This window comes from Sinocyclocheilus anshuiensis, unplaced genomic scaffold, assembly GCF_001515605.1.
Source record: "Sinocyclocheilus anshuiensis isolate Anshui unplaced genomic scaffold, SAMN03320099.WGS_v1.1 scaffold534, whole genome shotgun sequence".
Lineage (NCBI taxonomy): Eukaryota > Metazoa > Chordata > Actinopteri > Cypriniformes > Cyprinidae > Sinocyclocheilus > Sinocyclocheilus anshuiensis.
This window is the reverse complement of record NW_015547712.1, coordinates 1,105,429-1,126,119: the sequence shown is the minus strand read 5'-3', so window position 1 is coordinate 1,126,119 and position 20,691 is coordinate 1,105,429. Positions and strand designations below refer to the sequence as shown.

The following is a 20,691-nucleotide window of genomic DNA, read 5'->3' as shown; positions in this document are numbered from 1 at the left end:
GTACCACCGGTACTTAAGAAAACCTGGTACCGTAACATTTTCATTTTTTTAGTACCGACTTGGTACCGAAATACCGGGTGTTTTGACAACACTAGTTGCTATAGTTAGTCTCTACAACATTCTGTTAGACAGATATTGATTTTTGCTCATTTCAGCAAATACCTGGTCAAAATCATAAGTTTGATCTATTATAAAAGTAAAAGCACACTTCTCAACAGTTCACACAATTTGAGGTATCAGTCATGTTCAGGTTCAATCATGTTGTCATCATGTCATATACAAAGAATCTCAAAGATCTTCATGACAAAATAAAAGTTTGGTTTAACTTGAAGAAACTGTGACAGAAATATATTACTATTGTACAGAAAAAGGTACTTAAAGTTATGATGATGATGATAATAATAATTTGAATCCTTTATTTTTTTTACATTTTAACAGTAAACCTCTGTTGTGCAGAACTGTTTACATAAATAAATTAATAAAAAGTAAATAAGTAAAAATTAAAATGAAAAAGACTTGTTAATTTTCATTTGATTATATTTTAAAAGATTGATTATATTTTAAACTGTTAATGTTTTATGCCTTCATATGATTAACACCATTTTTGATATAATATTTGTATTAAATCACAAATTTACATAAAACAGACAACACAGTATTTTGGAATAAATAAATAAATGAATAAAAATAATAAAACATTTAACTGGTCCTATAATTGTAAAACAAACAAACATACAAACAAAAGCTTTATGAATTAAATGAATTCCACATGGTTTTCAATTATTAAAATTTAAACTAAATCATGGAATTCAGAAAAATTAAAAATATGATACAATTAAAATAGAATTTGGGGAAAAAATTAAACTGATTTCATGAACCCTAAAAATGTATTTTTTTTGTTAAACTTTTAATAAATTGTTGTTAAATGGTATAAGCTTCATGGTTTTATTTAATTAGACATGCTTTTTGATTATTAAAGCTTTATTTAAAGGGGTCATATGAGCTTTGTAAAAATCGACGCGTTTCAGAAAGGCGGGGCATAGAGGAGCAACAATAATGTACATTATGTGGAAAATAATGTGTTTTTTTAACCTTAAACTACATAAACACATTGCATTACACCAAATACATAACAATGTTCTTTTTAGCAACGTCATATGACCCCTTTGACCATAAAAATGGAATCCAGAAAAATTAAAGCCGAAAAATACTGAATTTGGTCAAAAATAAAATAGATTTCATAGTGCTCTATAATATTTAGCGATGCACGATATATACATTTTTTTTCCAGAAAGATGCAGTGTTAGCCTTAACGTATTATTTTAAGTAGGGCTGGGCGATATGGCAAAAAAATTTAATCTCGATTTTCTCAGAACATTTGACCGATTCTCGATTTTGTATGATTTTTAACTAGTCAACTTAAAAATGTAACTACAACATGATTCAAGTAACTTTTTCTTTATTAACCCTCTAGTTAAAGAAAATTCTATTCTACGTGCACCACACATTAAGTTGTAATCATGATGTAAATGTTAAACAAATCACTTGTTAAATATCTTTGCAGAAAAGATGCATGAACTACAGCTACATCTTGTACAAACTTGTCTTATAGGCTACATATTATATGTTCAGAAATAATACGAGAAAAATGCTTTAAAATTCAACGTAATTCAAATTTCATAATGACTGATGGTATAACACCAGTAGACTATTATTAACTATAAATCAACCCTCTACGGACACCTTGGCAATTGAATCGCCATTGGCTAGTAAATTTTTTAGTTAACTCGCCAGACTGCTATATATATATATATATATATATATAAAATGTTTGTTAAATGGCACAGTTTTTTAAATATCTGAAAGTACACTCTTAACATCAGTCAGTCAAGCATTATAATATGATAATCAAGTATTATTTAATGATAGAACTTTAGTAATTAGAATTAAAACTTTATAACCATGTATGAATGCATATTAGTCATTTTAACTGAACTTAGGACTGGTGGTGGCGCTTTTTTGGTCAGTCAGTGTTTCTGTAAAAAAAAACTGGGAAAACAAACAAAAATACTGATAAGATAATAATGATACGAATTCTACTAATAAGAACAATACAAAAAAGAACTAAGGATTAATTCATGAATATTAATCAGGTTGTGTGCGTTCGCTCAAACTGATGCAGAAGCCTAGCACTTGCAATTTGTTATTAAAGCATTCATGAAACATTATTAAATATTTAAGGTTATGCTCGAAGGATGCCATAGTTTCACAAATGTGTTGGCCGCTATTTGAAGGTCAATGATTGCTATTTTACATGCAAACTGAAATCAAACCTTGCATGAAGCAGTGGTCTCCTGCTGCTCTACTCTTACTAAAGATTGACATGCGGTTGGATCGTTCTTTTCTCTTTACTGTTATTGTCAAAGTGTCTAATTCTAACGTTTGATAATATTTGTATTCAAAATTGCGATACCTCGACTTATAAAAATATAAAATCGTGGCAAAACATTAAATTCCAATTAATCGATAAAATTTGAAAAATCGCCCAGCCCTAATTTTAAGATTTAACATTTGTAGATGGTCTAAGGCAAAAGAGTTGTAAAAATTCTGAAAAACTTTTAGAGCTCATAATTCGTTAAAAAAACATATTACACATTAATGAATAAATCTGCATATGTAAAATTATTTAATTTACAAGCGTCATGTTTGTGATGTTTTTTATTCATGTCTAAGCTATAGCTTCTGACTTTTAAATCAAAACACACTCATGATTTTATGAGATTGATATTGTTTTATTTATTCAGAAACACAAGTTTCTTCGTGATGTGTATTTTACTTTCATTATGTTACAAGTAGGCCAACAGTGCCCCCCTATGTAAATAAAACGCCTTACCAGACGGGCATTAGGACCCGGGGGAGGCTGTCGCTGCTGCTACTGCACCACAGGTACTGCACACGCTAGTGACTGTTGAGTCTATCACACACTGAACGCATCATCTTGTATGTGCATTCTCAAATTAAATGCAGGGATCCAAAACAGTGAATCTAATCACCATTCCGGCAAGTTTGCTTCAAGAATGACCACACTGCTGATGTGATCTAATCACTAGCACACCCTGATCGCGTGTGAGTTAATCCTCTTATCGGCAAGACATATCGGCATATTTTTTCATATCGGGCCGATGCCGATATTTGCATTTTAAGCCATATCAGCCGATTCCGATATCGTGCATCCCTAAAAATATTAATGACTGACCTGGCAAACATCACTAATAAATTCATCTAAAAAAAACAGACACAATTAAAGCTGCAAGCAGCAATGAACGGGCCCTCGCACCCCCGATTTTCGTACATGTACGTAAAACGTAGCTCGAGGCGCACTCCGTTTAAATTTTACAGGTGGCGCCATCGAGCTGTTTTGCCACACCCACTTCTGAAACCCATATCAGATGTAAATTTTCGCCAGTTCTGACGTGTGTGCAAAGTTTCATGAGTTTTAGAGAATGTTTAGGCCCTCAAAAATGCGATTCACTTTGGAGAAGAAGAAGAATAATAAGAAACGGAGCAATTCCAATAGGGTCCACACACCATCGGTGCTCGGGCCCTAATTAAGCCTACTCCAAGCTGTGAAAATTCAATGTATTTTATTTCTTCTGACACACTTTTAGAGAGAAGGAAGGGAAGTTTGATATCACCCAGGGGTGAAAGCAATGTGTGTGTGGCTGGACAGGAAAAGCACAACCTTTTTCTGCCTGTATCCCTCTGACATTTATGAGGTAGAAAACAGGGATCACCTGATGTTGTGGTACAGATACACACCCTGAATGATTCCATTATAGCCGAGCTGGACTGCTAGTGAGATGTTACGCTTTTCATTTACACATCCATTAGCCTGGAGCCGGACTGCAGCCGCAGATGCAGAGCTCCACGTTCTATAATTAGCACTTTAATTCAACGGGACTGCACGCTCTGTGGTTTTTCTCTTTTCCATTTCCAAGAGAGTTGATATGAAGGAAAAAGTGAAAGAAAGAAAAAAACCAGAAGCTACATGATTCAGCACCATCTGACACCTTTAATACCAAAATTCATGAAGACCTGCCACTGGAATCAGACACGTGGTGACCATACTGTAGTGTTTCTCTGCTTATTGCTGTCTGTGTGGGCAACCTGGGAGGCTTCTAAATTCAGCAAATAGACATGAATCTATACAATTATACAGAGAAAATTTGACTTTTTTTAGGCCAGCCTTTTTTTTGCTGTCTCTCTTCTGCGCTTCTGCGTTCGTCACTAATCACCGGCGCATGTGCGACGCATGCATCCTACGTCATCCGCCGGAACGGCCTGCACGTATGACAGTCACACTGAAAAAAATTATTCATTGAATTGACTAAATTTTTTTAAGGTAAGTGGTTGCAATCAATTTATTTTAGCTACTAGGGCTGCACGATATATCGTTTCAGCATCGATATTGCGATGTGTGCACCCACGATAGTCACATAATGTCTTTGATTATTCAATTTCTGTACCTGAATACTGTTAGACTTGCCTTAAAAATACAAAGCACTGTTTATTTCATTTGTATCTTTGTTCTATTATATTCATCTATGCTTGTAATTAGTTTATTTCCTATGCTGATTTACTCACCTACAAAATCACCCCAAACATTGTTTTTTTTTTGTTTTTTTTTTCAAACAGAGCTATTCAAGTCATCTGGTGATTTTTTTTTCATATATATCGCAGAAAAACAAAATATCGCAATATGAGTTTTTTTCCAATATCGTGCAGCCATATTAGCTACATTTAAATAAATTTTGCTGAAAGTTAGTCAACTAAATTGTTTATTTAAATGTAGCTCAAATAAATTGATTGCAACCACTTACCTTAAAAAAAATTGAGTATCATTTTTTTCAGTGCAGCAGAAATGAGAAAAAAGAGTTTATAACGTTTAAAAAATTGATATTTTTTTTACAAAACGCATTGAGGAAACAGACAATCACAAAAACGCATTAAGGAAACAGACAATCACCTTTTTTGCCAATAAAATGGGTGAAAAAACACTATAGAGTTACAACAAATAACCAAAGCCAGAATATCATAGAGACTGGGTCGGCTTTTTAGACTTATTGGGCCAATAAGAAAATATCAGAGTGCTAAAAAAAACGCTCAGAACACCACTAAGGCAACCGACCCACAAGTATAAGTGCTTTATATTACATAAATGAAGACTGACGTGCCTCCAGGACAAAACCATTCTGAAACCTTAAGAAGTTATTTAATCATCTGCATAATGCATCCGGTCTACTTTCTGAGCAGTGTAAGGTGTACAGTCATCTTAATTAGGCCGAACCTGCAATCGATAGTTCACAACAATGACACGGCTAAATAAGAGAGCAAGAGAAACAGATGGAAAATTCTACTCTACCTTCCTGGCATATGGCAAAAAATAACTATTAATGAAAACATTTCAAACGTCCTGGAGCTGATGTACTTTGTCAGAAAGAATATGGCTAACAAACTGTCAGCTTCACTCTGTGGGAACATCTAACCCAGAAGTCTGTGCCCAGGAAATATGGCATGATATATTAGCTTCTTCCAAGTACCAAAACAGAGCAAATCAGACTCACACTACAGTGAAGAAGTAGGGCACATCAGGTTCAAACAGAGAACATCAGACTCAAGCAAACACTGAACAGATCAAGCCAGAATAAATTAATTCAGATCGATCATCAGACTGAAGTAAACTACATCAGACTTAACTAATTCGAATGAAACAGGAGGAAGAAAGTGGCTGCTTTGTTCACAATTAGAGCAAGTTTCTCAGATGCAGTTTTTCAACACAGAAACAGCTCTGTCAAGCAGAACTCAAAATAGATCTGTGAAATTAGTCATGAGACTCCATTTATTAGCGATATTTCCCAACATCAGGGTGTTTATGATGAGGGAAACGTGGCTCTATTCAGTTAACGATCCGAATTTACTGCAATACAGGGCTCTACGCTTACTTTTCTTTTTAGGAGCACTTGTGCTCCTAACTTAAAAAATTTAGGAGCACGTTCAAAATTTTAGGAGCACCTTCTAAACAATAATCCAAAATGTTATCAAAAAGTAGCCTTCCCATTACGAGGTGATATTTGACTCCTCTAACTTTATTAAAAGTATGTCATCTTTTGTCAAATTCTTAAAAAAAATATATTTTATAAGCTATTAATTAAAACGACAGAATAAGAACAAGTAGAATAAGAAATATAAGTTACCAATCAAATTAAATCAGTATTAACAAAATTAATTTGTAGAGGTGGCACAGAAGAACACAAAAGTGGCTTGGTGTACTTTCAGACATTTAATGAGGCTCAGAAGTGGAATGAGTGCAATTAAATCCATAAATTCATGATGATATTAATGTTTTAAATATAAAATTTTGAATATAGAAATATTAAATGATTTAAATAACTGAAGAGATACTTTTAAAATGAAACAAACTGCCAGCAGGCGGTAAGTCACCTTTTTATCACTGTTATAGTCGCACGCAGTAGTTTTCAGTCGCAAATGCGACTGAAATGGTCGCACTGTAGAGCCCTGCAATAAAACAAACCAAAAATTCCTACATGGCATTTGCCATATTCAGCACCTGATCCAAATAAGTCAAATCCCAGCAGCGTTATCCATCCAGAGCAGCAGGCCCTTTCCCAGCCTTATGCCAGATCACAGATGTAACACCAGTAAAATCTTAAGACCCTAGTAACAGCTGCCAGACCTCAGCATATCCACACCGCTGGACAATGACGGATAACGGGAGAAGAGCCAGCGTGAATGTTCCTTCGCCTGTCGGGAATTACTGCATTATGCTCAAAATCACAAAGCCGACTACAGTACCAACAATGACCCGGGACAACAGAAAAGCCATGTCTATTTCCATGAAGTTTAGACTAGAAAGGGGTTCTGCTGGTTTTATAAAGGTAAAATTAAGACTTTTTAAAGGAATAGTTCACCAAAAATATAAATAATCCATAATACTGCTTCCTCCAGTGAAAAAGTTCATCCCCTGTTGTCCTCTCACATCAAAATCCACCAACATGTTTAGATCTGTTTTGGCTTGTAAACGGTTCTTGATTTGGACATATATTGCTCCTGATTCAAATAAAGTTTTTTTTTTTTTTTTTTAATAATCAAACGTCTCCGCGTCGCGCGACACAACGAATCGATTATGAAATTCGTTGCCAACTCTTTTAGTAATCGATTTTTATCGATTTAATCGATTAGTTGTTGCAGCCCTAAAAATAAGCAAAATGATAATTGATGGACCGGAGTGGTGTGGATTATTTGTGGATTACTGTGATGTTTTTAATCAGCTGTTTGAACTAAGCCATGTCTATTTCCATGAAGTTTAGACTAGAAAGGGGTTCTGCTGGTTTTATAAAGGTAAAATTAAGACTTTTTAAAGGAATAGTTCACCAAAAATATAAATAATCCATAATACTGCTTCCTCCAGTGAAAAAGTTCATCCCCTGTTGTCCTCTCACATCAAAATCCACCAACATGTTTAGATCTGTTTTGGCTTGTAAACGGTTCTTGATTTGGACATATATTGCTCCTGATTCAGACGAGACGACTTTTTCACTGGAGGAAGCAAAACTATGGATAGAGGGCTTGTATTTTAGCCAAACGCAACAGTTTTACGTTTAAAAACATCTTGATGGATTTATTAAAAATAAGTAGGGCTGCAACTAACGATTATTTTAATAATCGATTAATCTGTCTATTATTATTTTTTTTTCTCGATTAATCGATGAATCGGATAAAAAACAAAAAAGCAAGAAAAACATTCATTTCCAACCCTTTATTCAAAAACAGAACTAAAACCTTTAGAAAGTGCACAAACATGTTGCTCCTTGAACATCCCTGAGCTGTTATAATAATAATATTTGTGGATTACTGTGATGTTTTTAATCAGCTGTTTGAACTCTCATTCTGACGGCACCAGGGATGTTCATATTAACCGTTTAACCGTTAACCGTTAAAAAATGTACTGATTAATACAATCAGTATAAACAGTTTAAAAAGGTATTTTTAAAGTATTTGCATGGTGAAAGAAAAGCATGCATATTTGTTTACCCACAGGGAAAAATCAACCCAGGGCATCAGTTTAATAAAAGTAGCCCGATTCCGTGGGAAAAAACGCACACTTTGCAACCCTGCACCAACACAAGCTTGACTGATCACTAGGGCTGTATATCACCAGCAAAGTCACGATACGATACGTATCACGATACATGGGCCACGATACGTATCACGATACATGACTGCACTGAAAACAGTTGATGAAAATCACACTTTTCTGAGAATAGACTTGAAGTGGAGATCGCTAAACTGCAAGCTAACTGCTGTTTTCAGAAAGCAAGCATGTTTATCCACAGTGGAGAGAGCGTGTGCACAGAGTTGCCAGGTTGACAAAGATAAGTAGTACACTTAGCAGATATTTCCGTATTGCGCAAGTGTGAAGCTCTGTTTTGGGGATTACGTCTCTTTATATCAGGCAACCCAGTTGTGTTCCTCTGCGGCCAGATTAAACCTTGTTGTAGCCTATATATGCTCTATTCATTCTTTTTTAGAAACCTTGCACTTTTCTACTCAATTTTAAACGTTGTAAAATTTTAAACAAATTAAGCGTGGTCCACTGCTGCACACGTGCCACAATATCGATACAGGGCCAGCTGTATCGATACTCGTATCGTCAAATCTCTGTGACGATACATCGTCGTATCGATATTTTGAACACAGCACTACTGATCACGGGTCGAGAGTAGGATATAGATGACTGACAGACCATGCTGGAGTATTTGCTGCTCAGCAGATCCTGAACTCACTGACAAATATCTGATCTTGTAAGATGAGATGTGCTTCTTTAGACAGAGTGCGTGTGAATGCGAAATCGAAAGTGAACAGAGAGCGTGCATTCAAAAGCGATTTCAATACCCGCATATTGATAGCGCGAAAAATTATAAACAATATAAGAATGTTTGCGGGAGCGGGCGGTAATGGTCAGAAATTCAGCGCGAGCGGCATTACAAACAGTTCCGCACAGAGCTCTACTCCAGACTATCCGCACATTTTATTTTTTAATAAAAACAAGACACGTGCACTGAGGTAGGCCTGCTATTTATATTTATGTCTGACGAAAAAAAGACTCTGCCGGTTCTTTAAGGTGCATTGAAGGATTCAGTCTGTTTTTGTTTTGTCATCTTAATGTTAATTATTTAATTGAAAAATATCTAGAGTAGGCCTATTTATTTTATTCTTTTTATTTGTTATATTATTCAGTTTTTCTCTGTTCTCAGAAGCGCTGCAGGCGATTATTTGACGATGTGTGAATCCAGGTTCTGTTGTTGCTCTGTTGTTCTGTATGCTGCTGTTTGCACGTTTGCACAATTTATTATTCTAATCTTATCAGTTAATGGTTAATGTTCGGATAACAATTAACGGTTGTCTGTTGGGAAAATTAACCGAAATGAACATCCCTAGACGGCACCCATTCACTGCAGAGGATCCATTGGTGAGCAAGTGATGGACTCTCATTCTGACGGCACCCATTCACTGCAGAGGATCCATTGGTGAGCAAGTGATGGAATGCTACATTTCTTCAAATCTGTCCAGATGAAGAAACAAACTCATTTACATCTTGGATGGCCTGAAGGTGAAGAAATTTTCTGTAAATGTTCATTTTTGGGTGAACTATTCCTTTAAGACTATTTTAAGACCAAGTAAAAAGATTTAAGGAAAAAAATGAAGGGAACACAATACTTCTATGTTCTCTAATGGCTCGTTTCCATTGAGCGGTACGGTTCGGTACAGTACAGTACGGTACGCAATTATTTCCGTTTCCACTGTCAGAAGTTGTGAATGGTGCCAAAATAGCGAACCGTACCGTACCTCTTTTTTTGTACCCTTCCGTTGGGGTACCTAGCACAGCAAAGGGTACCAAAAGGGTGGAGCTAAACTCACCGCAGAACGATGATTGGTTGACTAGAATCGTCACTTTTGCGTGATACAAGGGGATAAAGCTTCTCCTTCACTTGTTCCGCTCTGCCGTCCTTGAGTGTTGGGCTTATTTACATCAGAGTGCGCAAACACAAAAAAATATAACCGTGTATTTTATAATTTTATGTTTTCACACAGACAATAGCCGTTTCTCAATATGCGCTCTTGTCTGTTCTTGTGGACTTGTCAAACATCATTGCCCAAGAACCGCGTAATTTTCTAAATATTACTGTTATTGTGTCATGAAATGTAGTTTTAAGAGTTTTTCAGGCGAGAATGTAATTGTTTAAAACTCAAATCTACGGTTTATTTATAAAGATAGCGCCTATTTGAAAATTTGCTATGCTGATTTCGGAGCTCCAGGCTATCAGCGGGCGCTCAGTGCTCATGTATCCACATAGAGCAGCCTTAGCTCGGCTAGTCCTTCCGACATTTGCAGCTGGCTCTGATGTCTCTGTAGTGATTAAACATGAGATATAATTCGTTTTGGGTTGGCTATATTTAACAGGCATTCGTGGTCTCATGAATCTATTATTTGTTCCTGGTCATATCGTTTTGGCTGAGTACAAAGTTATGTTTAACTTTATATATTTAATTTAGTACAGCGCTGACTTTTTAACATACGTTTTACTGAACTGTTTGCTTTTGTCTTTATTTCCTCTTATATAAGCCTCTTATACTTTGTACTTGTACTTTTATAATGGCTATTATTGTTCATTAAAACTGACATTTAACAAAAAGAGGCAGAGTTGTGCTTATTGTCGCAGTTCATCGTCGATCGCTACTTTCCGGCATACACCACGCCTACCAAGTAAGGTTACTATTGGCATTGGAAACGCAAGCCTGATCAGGGTTACCCGTACCGAATCGTACTGTACTGACCTGTACTGTACTGTACCGCTCAGTGGAAACGAGCCATAAATGTAAATGTCTAGGAGCAGACAATTTGCACACAAGTTGTGTTAGCAACACTTCAGAATTTGAACAACAGATCTCCATTACTTTTTAATACATTTTCCAAAAAAACGAAAAAAACTGCTCCCAACCACCAGAATATGGAAATAACTTTTACTGTGCCTTCTGATAACACTGCAAAAAATTAAATTTGATATAGTTTTTTTCCAGTGCAAATGTCTAAAGATTCTTAAGTCAAGATGATTTTACTTTAAAAAAACACACAATTACTTAAGACAAGATATCTTTCTGAGAAACTGATTAAAATTAGGGCTGGGACAATAAATCGATGCATCGCGATTCGTGGATCGATTCTGAGATTTTCGGAATGCATCGTGATTCTCTCTGGAATCGATTCTGAGCTTAGTTTTAACAGCAGATGGCGCTCTAGGCTAGTTTTTAACCGCACACTCAAATGCTCACGAAGAAGAGCGCTTGTGTGTTCGGCTGAGTAATGTAAGTGGTTAAATGTACTTGCACATCGGCTTTTATGCTTTTATGATGCGAGATTAATGTAAACACAGCCCACTGTGAACATCCTTGTAATTCGCTTCAACCTTTTCAAACTTTATGAATGATTATTTTAGGTTCAAATGGTGCGTGCGTAAGGAACTGGAAGCAAGCAGAATACGGCTATTTCTAAAGAACGCAGTGCCATCTGCTGTTAAAAACCAAGCTCAGAATCGATTCAAGAGAGAATCGCGATGCCTTCGGAAAATCTCAGAATCGATGCAGAATCATTTCTCGATTCGCAATGCATCGATTTATTGTCCAAGCCCTAATTAAAATTATGTTTTTTAAAACAAGGACAAATATCTGCTAATGGGCTCAGAAAAATCAAAATACTGAGAAAGATATTGCATACAGTGCCATGACTTTATGAATGTAAGACTTTCTACTCCAACCTTTTTAAGGCCTTAATTTCTGGAGGGGCAGATTAAGACTTTAAGATCAGCAGAAACCCTTCTTTAGTATACAAATAAATGCAAAATTAAAGACTCCACATATCTTAAGCACATGATGATGCCTATAATGAAAGCTGTTAGACTATAAAAATGGTTTGGTGATTTAGTATTTGTTTTAGTCACGCCTGAACTGGCACTGCATCGCACAGATGGTCACCCATTATCAGGGCAGAGAGACAAAATATCTTTATTTTCCTTCACAAATAAAACGGGCAATGAGTTATAACCTTCACAGATGGGTTAGAAGGAAAACAACTCATTTACACAAACACCGAACTGGTCAGCACCCTAAATAATCACTGACCACCTCAATACAACTCATCATCGACTGACACATCTGCTCCTCCAAATTCATCACACGGATGACCGGCTGGACTGACTCTGGATACCAGATGTAGATCTACAGATCAGATCTAATCAATATTACCATGGTGATCTGATAAAATGATCACTCACGGATATTTATAACGTCTTATATTCAGAATATGTAAATAGAACATAAGAGTCTGACACTTATTATCACACACAACATGTTCTAATCAACAATATCAGAACTGATCTGATCTTATGTGTCAGACTGAAAACATCTTATGTTGATATTCAGAATCTGATGTTCATAACATGCAAAGCTTATTGTGAGGGTCTGATCTCAGAGTCAAGCTCTGATTAAGAACAATTCTGATATTCTGAGTCTGTCAAGTGAGATCAGATCACAACAGAGTGTATGTGATATTCAATATCAACAAAATCAATCAATGTCAGACATTCTAAATGATAAGAAAAATCTGATCTCACATTATATATTGTAATAGATCACATCACTGTCTGATATATCTGATATCAGTTTTGATGTTATAAATTTTGCTGATCGCCGATTGGATTAAGTGTTAGAAATTAATTACTAAATTAAAGAGTGTCTGATACTGCTAATCAAATGAAATGTTTCATATTAATAAATCAGATCAGTGTCTGTCTGATACTTTTGTACTGATCATCAGACGTTACTGACCAGATTAGAGTGACCAATATTACTGATCAGAGCAGATAGCAGAAAGTAGTGCTGGGCGGTATACCGGTTCATACCGAATACCGGTTTTTATTTTTGTTATGATATGAATTTTGAAAATACCGCAATACGTCACTATATGTCACTTAAACAACGTTCAGAACGCGACATTGTTTGAAAGGGGTCTCTTTTCACTGTTGCACTGTGGTGAGGGAACAGCTGTATGTGCTACTAAGCGTGAAAGTTCCGAAACTGAAGCTGTAGAACTAATAGAACGTGATGACACAGAAGAACTCGTATTAAAAGGGGTCGTGTTTAGTCACTATTTAGTGTGGTATTTTTGGACAATATTCACTCATCATGACAGTAAAATAGGGCATTCTAAGTCAATATACTGCAGTATTTCCTCTCTCAATCAGTAGAAAATATGGTTAACACCCGGTCATGCATGAAAAAAAATACCGTCTTGTACCGTGAAACCGGTATAATTTTGAAAAATACCGTGATATAAATTTTTGGTCATACCGCCCAGCACTAGCAGAAAGGACAAGTGTCTGATATTGTGAGTGTCAGATATTGATAATCAGATAACATAAATCAAGATCAGAGCGATTATTATATTACTGATCAGATATAATACGTTAATAACCAGAGGGTGATGAATATTATCGATAAGTGCAGATGCCATAAAGTAATGTCAAGATTAAAATCTGTCTGATACTGGTGATCAGATTAAATAATACTAATATTTATAACCAATGTGTGTCTGATATTAGTTGTTTAGGTGAGTCTGTCTGATTTGTTCAGCGCGTCGTTTAAACGACCAACTTACACTGATTCCCTGCAGTACTTCAGACACATAGAGATCTAAAAATCAAACATATTCCGGCTAAAGACCGATATTATTAATCTTAGAGCAATATCATAACTAAAATACTACCAAATACGAGTGTTATTTATGTTGAAATCAGTCATGTTTTTTCTGCATCTGTCTGTTTGATGTTAGCCGCTGCTAACCGACCCGCTAACGAACGACACAACCGTTATTTTACTGTAACGTTACCTCAGAATAAATCCATCAATCAGAACAGGCGTCGGTGCTCGTTAACTTCAGTTCTTCAGCGTGTCCATGGTGTCGATCACGGACAGAAATGGCCCGGTAAACGGCTACTGAAAGCGCTCCGTCTCTGAGGTGCAGCACAACGCGTAGCGCTCCAAGCAGACAGCAGCGCCGTTCTGCGCACGCGCGATAGCAGCCTGAGAGCTCGCGCGGCGTTGCGTGCGCGTGCTGCCATCTAGCGCTCAGAGCGGAGAGCGCGAGAGTACGTTTACAAATATTTCTGCCAGGTTTTCGGTAATATGTCAGCATAAAAATAATTTATAATGAATAATTTACTGATACTTGTCTATTTGTGTGTTTGAAATATCACACACGGGCGGATCATAGTAAGAGGAAATTTTTTTAATCATGCATTTGCAGCTCCAGACCTGTAGGTGACAGTGTGAGCGCTGTTTGTCTGTATTGACTCCAGCAGAAGAAAAGCGCTCATGTGTCTGTCTGGTGGTGTCTATTTTCACATCTGAGCCATGGAAAGAAAGCACATGTCCGCATTATCTATTTATCAGTCATTATCAGGAGGGACAAAACCACACGTTCAGGTAAAGATGTTGCATATGAGGGATTGCATGATAACAACCTTTTTACGAAGGAAAATAACCATCATTTCGGTGCAAAGTTGTTAATTAAGTCAAGCTCATCGGTATTGGCTTCTAATATAATGAATACGATTTACTATATACACAGTGTACTAAACTTCTCTCGCTAACAAAACCGCATTCTTTAGCTACTATTTCAATAAAATTGCATGTAAATATAATAATCATTAAAAACACTCTTTCACTTAAACAATTGTTACTCAATATTAGCAGGGGTTTTCAAACCGGGAAGTGTGAAAAATGTTAGTCAAACAGTGTAAAAAAAAATGTACTAACAAAAAATAAGATTAAACTAACTAAATACAGATTTTGAATAAACTTAACAAGTAACTGGTTTAAAGATTGGTTGTAATAAATCTAAAACTATGTTGAGTAAAACAAAATACAGTAATTAACGTATTAAAAAATAAATATATTATGAATAATATTTTACGTGTCTTTAATAAATACACGTAAAATATTATTACGCATTTGTACAGTGAAAAACTAATATTATAAATACTAATGGTCTTTATTCGTGAAAATATATTGCTGCCTTTTAGCATGTGGGCCCTCGCACCAGGATGGATTTGGGATTGAAAACCTCTGTGTTAAAAATACCATGGTATTACCATCTGGAATTACCACCATTTTTTGTAAGAGCTGTAAAGGTAATTGCATGACTTTGGCCTTGCAGGCTAAGTCTCCGCCAGCGAAGAAAATCAAAAGGAAGGAGAATGGCATCCAACCAAACAAGAAACCCAATAAAAAGAAAAGAATGAGAGCTCTGAAGTCCAGCATGAGGCTCAGCAGCAGTGAAAAGGAGAAATCTAAGGCTGTAAGTGTCTGACCGTATGATGCCAGATACTGGAGATGTGAAGCTCATGATCTTCTGTTTTTCCAGGAGAAGGACTGTGAGACACATAATGGTGAAGGATTTGAGAGTCCAGCTCTTGATGCACTCCTGACGGATCTGGCGAAGGTCAACAACAGCAGAGATAGAGCCAACAGACTGTTCCAGTGGCTTATTCACCCAGTCCAAGACAAGAGCTTCTTCAGGTGTGAGAGCGCAAACACACACATTTACAGTTTCTTAATTGATGAGCTTTGTAACATCGACACATCAATGTTTTTGAACTGAATTGTATGAAAGCTTGTTTCTGCCGTGGGGTAAACAATTTAAAAGGTAGTTGCAACTCTCTATCTCACAATTCTGAGAAAAAAATTCAGAACTGCGGGATACAAACTCACAGTTCTGAGGAAAATGTCAGAATTGCTAGTTTATATCTGACTTAACTTCTGACTTTTCTTCTCAGATATAAACGGAGAATTCTGAGAAGAAATGTCTGAACTGAACTGTGAGATAAAAACTCACAATTGTGAGAACAAGTACGAATTTTGAGTTAAACATAAAAACAGAATTGCGAGACGTAAACTCAGATTTCTGAGAAAAAAGTCCCGAAATCTGAGTTCACATCTTCTTGACTTTCCTTCTCTTGATTGTGCACGTTTATATCTCGCAATTCTGAGGAAAAAGAAAGTAAAAAAAAGTCTCAATTACCTTTTTTAATTTTGTTTTTCTGTGCTGGAAAAGGGCTTCCATAGAATTGAATCAACATTGAACTGTTGAATAATTCGCAGAATATATATAATATGTGACCCTGGAGCACAAAACCAGTCATAAGGGTCAGTTTTTTGAAATTGAGACTTATACATCATCTGAAAGCTGAATAAATAAGCTTTCCATTTGTAAGGATAGGACAATATTTGGCTGAGGTACAAGTATTTAAAAATCTGGAATCTGAGGGTGCAAAAAAAAATCTAAATATTGAGAAAATCATCTTTAAAGTTGTCCAAATGAAGTTCTTAGCAATGCATATTACTAATCAAAAATTAAGTTTTGATATATCTACAGTAGGAAATTTACAAAATATCTTCACGGAACATGATCTTTACTTAATATCCTAATGATTTTTGGCATAAAAGAAAAATGTATAATTTTGAGACATGCAATGTATTGTTGGCTATTGCTACAAATATACCCCAGCGACTTAAGACTGCTTTTGTGCTCCAGGGTCATATATATTTATATAATATTTCAACCACAAAGTGTACTAGAAGTCGCTTTGGATCAGAGATGATTGACAGGTCTTGTTCTCTCCACATTATAGAGATAATTGGGAGAAGAAACCCATTCTGATCCAACGACAGAATCCAGACTATTACAAAGGACTCTTTTCGACGGCTGAGTTTGACCACATCTTAAGAAATGTGAGCAGTATTTTTCTTCAATTTAGAAGGAATGAATGTATCTAATGTTGCAGTCAGATGTAATGATGTTCAGTGTTTTGTTCAGGATGACGTGCAGTATGGAGTGAATCTGGATGTGACGAGCTACACAAATGGAAAAAGAGAGACACACAATCCTCCAGGAAGAGCGTTACCATACACTGTGTGGGATTTTTATGAGGTACATTTTCACAACTGTTTTTAACATTGATAATAATCAGAAATGTTTCTTGTGCAGCAAATCAGCATATTAGAATGATTTCTGAAGGATCGTGTGACACTGAAGACTGGAGTTATGATGCTGAAAATTCAGCTTTGATCACAGGAATAAACTACATGTTACTATATATTCAAATAGAAAATGGCTATTTTAAATTATAATAATATTTCATAATTTTACTGTTTCTACCGTATTTTTGATTAAATAAATGCAGCCTTGGTGAGCAGAAGAGACTTCATTCAAAAGCATTTAAAAATCTTACCAACATCAAACTATACGGCACAATAGAATAAAGGTGATAATATGCTGTTGTGTGAAGTTGGAGGAACTGTCATTACAATATAAATAACCCATCTGTGAAGCCTCAGTGTTTCATTTACTGTTAAAGTGTGAAGTTTATTCACAGATGTTGTTTGGCATCTGTTATCAGAGCGGCTGTTCTCTCCGAATGCTCAATCCTCAAGCATTTTCCTCCACTGTGTGGCAAGTGCTCTCTATTCTTCAGGAGAAGTTTGGCAGTATGGCGGGCGCAAACGTGTATGTGACAATGACTCATTAACACTATATTATTACATTAATTTGATCAAATCTGTCAGTTATTGTTTAACTGTAATATGTTTTTCAGATATCTGACACCAGCGGGGACACAGGGTTTTGCTCCTCACTATGACGATATAGAAGCGTTCATTTTGCAGTTGGAGGGCAAAAAGCACTGGAGAGTGTACAACCCTCAGTGAGCGATCAGTTACGCTTTAAAGGAGTAGTTCACCCAAAAATGAACATTTGTTATATTTTCTCACCCTCGGGCCATCCAAGATGTAGATGAGTTTGTTCTTCATCAGATTTGGAGAAATGATCCATTGCTCACCAATGGATGCTCTGCAGGTGAATGGGTGCCGTCAGAATGAGAGTCCAAACAGCTGATAAAAACATCACAATAATCCACAAGTAATCCACACCACTCCAGTCCATCAGGAGAGAAAGATGCAACCGTTTACAAGCCAAAACAGATATGTTGGTGGATTTTGATGAGAGAAGACAGCATATTTTGGTCAGAAGAGATGGTTTAAAGTTAAAACAACATAATGATGGATTTGTTTCTCATAGACATGCAGCTTTTGTATTCACAAGACATTAACTGATGGACTGGAGTGGTGTGGATTACTTGTGGATTATTGTGATGTTTTTATCAGCTGTTTGGACTCTCATTCTGACGGCACCCATTCACTGCAGAGCATCCATCGGTGAGCAATGGATAATTTCTCCAAATCTGATGAAGAAACAAACTCATCTACATCTTGGATGGCCTGAGGGTGAGGGACATTTCCAGCAAATTTTCATTTCTGAGTGAACTATTCCTTTAAACTTCAGCTGTCATGTCCATAAACAAACATAAAAAAATCTTTACTTGCACCAAGTGAAGAGATGCAGTATTGACTTGTAGCACCTCTGTTGTCCTTCAGATCTGAAGATGAAGTGTTGCCACTAGTGTCTAGTTGTAAGTACAGACTTTACACACAAAGCAAGTTTTATTATTTATAGGGTATTATTAATTAAATCAATCTTTATAAGGGGGTAAACACTCTCTCTGTTGCGTTTCTCCTGAAGCTAATTTCAGTCAGGACGAGATCGGGCAGCCCATCATGGACGTGGTGCTGGAAGCTGGTGATCTGCTGTATTTTCCTCGTGGGTTTATTCATCAGGCCGACTGTCTGCCTGACGCTCACTCGCTGCACCTCACCGTCTCCTCCTTCCAGAGGAACAGCTGGGGAGATCTGCTCCTCAAAGTACGACCCTTCACTTCTGAGTCTGTGCTGTGAATGAATCGAAAAGAATCCATGAGGAATTTTGAATAAGTGAATCTCACAAGAACTCACAAAGCGAAACTTTGTTTATATCATTATATCTTACTATTATATATATATATATATACTATATATAATCTTACTATTATATATTATATCTTACTGTATTACATTTATGCATTTGCATTGCAGATATTAATAATGCAGAATTTATTTATTTGCATTACAGTAATAATGCCGATATTAATAACGCAGATTATTGATTAAAATGTGAACCAGATATTTCTATGTAAGATTCAGCTAGATTACATCTTGTGACTTCAGTGAATGTATTTGATTTGCAGTTGATGCCAGCAGCTCTGGAGACTGCGATGGAGGAAGACGTTGAGTTCAGGAAGGGACTGCCGCTTGATTACCTTCAGTTCATGGGAGTTCAGAACTCTGAGAAGGTACTCGTGTTTCTACTCTATTAATATACAGGCTCCGTTCTGTTTGTCTCTGACCCGTATTGACACAGAAATCACTTGTGCGTGTGAACAGGAAGACCCACGAAGAGACAAATTCATTGCACACGTCGAGGGCCTGATGAAGAAACTGGTCAGTTTTGCGCCAGCCGATGCTGCTGTGGATCAGAAAGCCAAAGACTTCCTGCACGACTGCCTTCCACCGGTGCTGAGCGCTGGTGAGTCTCACAATAACACGCCACAACTAAAGGTCAGGTGGTGTTTTTTGCGTTAAAATATCGCCTTTGAAAGGTCAGAAATATAACTTCTGTCGAAACCAATTCTGTGAGTTTCAGAAAATATATGTCTGGTAAATGTCTCAATATATTCCAGTTTTACAGAAATAACATGGTTCAAGTATTTGTGTTGTATCAGATATTGCAGTAATACAATATGTTTTTTACTGTATGTTAAACTGATTAATATGGAAGCTTGTTTCCGCAAACAAAAAAGGTAATTGCAATATCTCACAATTCTGACTTTTTTGTAAATTGAGTTTTCATCTCACAATTATGACTTTTTATTTTGAATTTTGTTTATTTTTTTTCATTTATTTCTCGTAATTCTGACTTTCTGAATGTTCAGTTTACATCTCACAATTACGACTTATTTCGAATTTTGTTTATTTTTTCTCGTTTCTCGTTTATTTCTCTTAATTCTGACTTTCTGAATTTTGAGTTTACATCTCACAATTATGACTTTTTATTTCGAATTTAATTTTTTCTCGTTTATTTCTCGTAATTCTGACTTTCTGAATTTTGAGTTTACATCTCACAATTATGACTTTTTATTTCGAATTTAATTTTTTCTCGTTTATTTCTCGTAATTCTGACTTTCTGAATTTTGAGTTTACATCTCACAATTATGACTTTTTATTTCGAATTTAATTTTTTCTCGTTTATTTCTCGTAATTCTGACTTTCTGAATTTTGAGTTTACATCTCACAATTATGACTTTTTAAATCGCAATTGCGAGTTTGTATAACGCAATTATGAGAAAAAAAGTCAGAACTCAGAATTGTGAGATAAAAAGTCGCAATTACCTTTTTTATGTTTTATTAAGTGGTGGAAACGGGCTTCCATATAATGCAGTTTTTAAATTAACTTCTAAATGATAAAATTTCTATTTGTTGTTGAAATATATTCATTTACACAGTGGCTGTCAAAACTTGTTTCATAACAGATGTATTTAAACATACATTAAATAATTCAGACATCGG

The 20,691-nt window shown here is 35.9% G+C and overlaps 2 protein-coding genes across 3 annotated transcripts in view; one reads left to right on the top strand and one right to left on the bottom strand.

Moving 5' to 3' along the window:
* Nucleotides 1-14,176, bottom strand: part of LOC107704067 (exostosin-like 3) — a 32,622-nt gene extending 18,446 nt beyond the window's left edge. The window contains exon 1 of the mRNA XM_016506909.1: nucleotides 14,024-14,176. The gene's annotated coding sequence lies outside the window, so the exon portion shown is untranslated. The remainder of the gene's footprint in view (nucleotides 1-14,023) is intronic.
* A 290-nt stretch (nucleotides 14,177-14,466) lies between these two features.
* LOC107704066 (bifunctional lysine-specific demethylase and histidyl-hydroxylase NO66) overlaps nucleotides 14,467-20,691 on the top strand; it is a 14,884-nt gene continuing 8,659 nt past the window's right edge. The window contains exons 1-11 of one of the 2 annotated variants that reach the window (XM_016506907.1): nucleotides 14,467-14,619; nucleotides 15,353-15,493; nucleotides 15,560-15,714; nucleotides 16,827-16,926; nucleotides 17,012-17,125; nucleotides 17,595-17,701; nucleotides 17,790-17,897; nucleotides 18,628-18,662; nucleotides 18,773-18,951; nucleotides 19,314-19,418; nucleotides 19,510-19,651. In XM_016506907.1, coding sequence (XP_016362393.1) covers nucleotides 14,548-14,619; nucleotides 15,353-15,493; nucleotides 15,560-15,714; nucleotides 16,827-16,926; nucleotides 17,012-17,125; nucleotides 17,595-17,701; nucleotides 17,790-17,897; nucleotides 18,628-18,662; nucleotides 18,773-18,951; nucleotides 19,314-19,418; nucleotides 19,510-19,651 — 1,258 coding nt within the window. In that variant the 5' untranslated portion in view covers nucleotides 14,467-14,547. The remainder of the gene's footprint in view (nucleotides 14,620-15,352; nucleotides 15,494-15,559; nucleotides 15,715-16,826; nucleotides 16,927-17,011; nucleotides 17,126-17,594; nucleotides 17,702-17,789; nucleotides 17,898-18,627; nucleotides 18,663-18,772; nucleotides 18,952-19,313; nucleotides 19,419-19,509; nucleotides 19,652-20,691) is intronic. The other variant, XM_016506908.1, reaches the window with a different exon arrangement.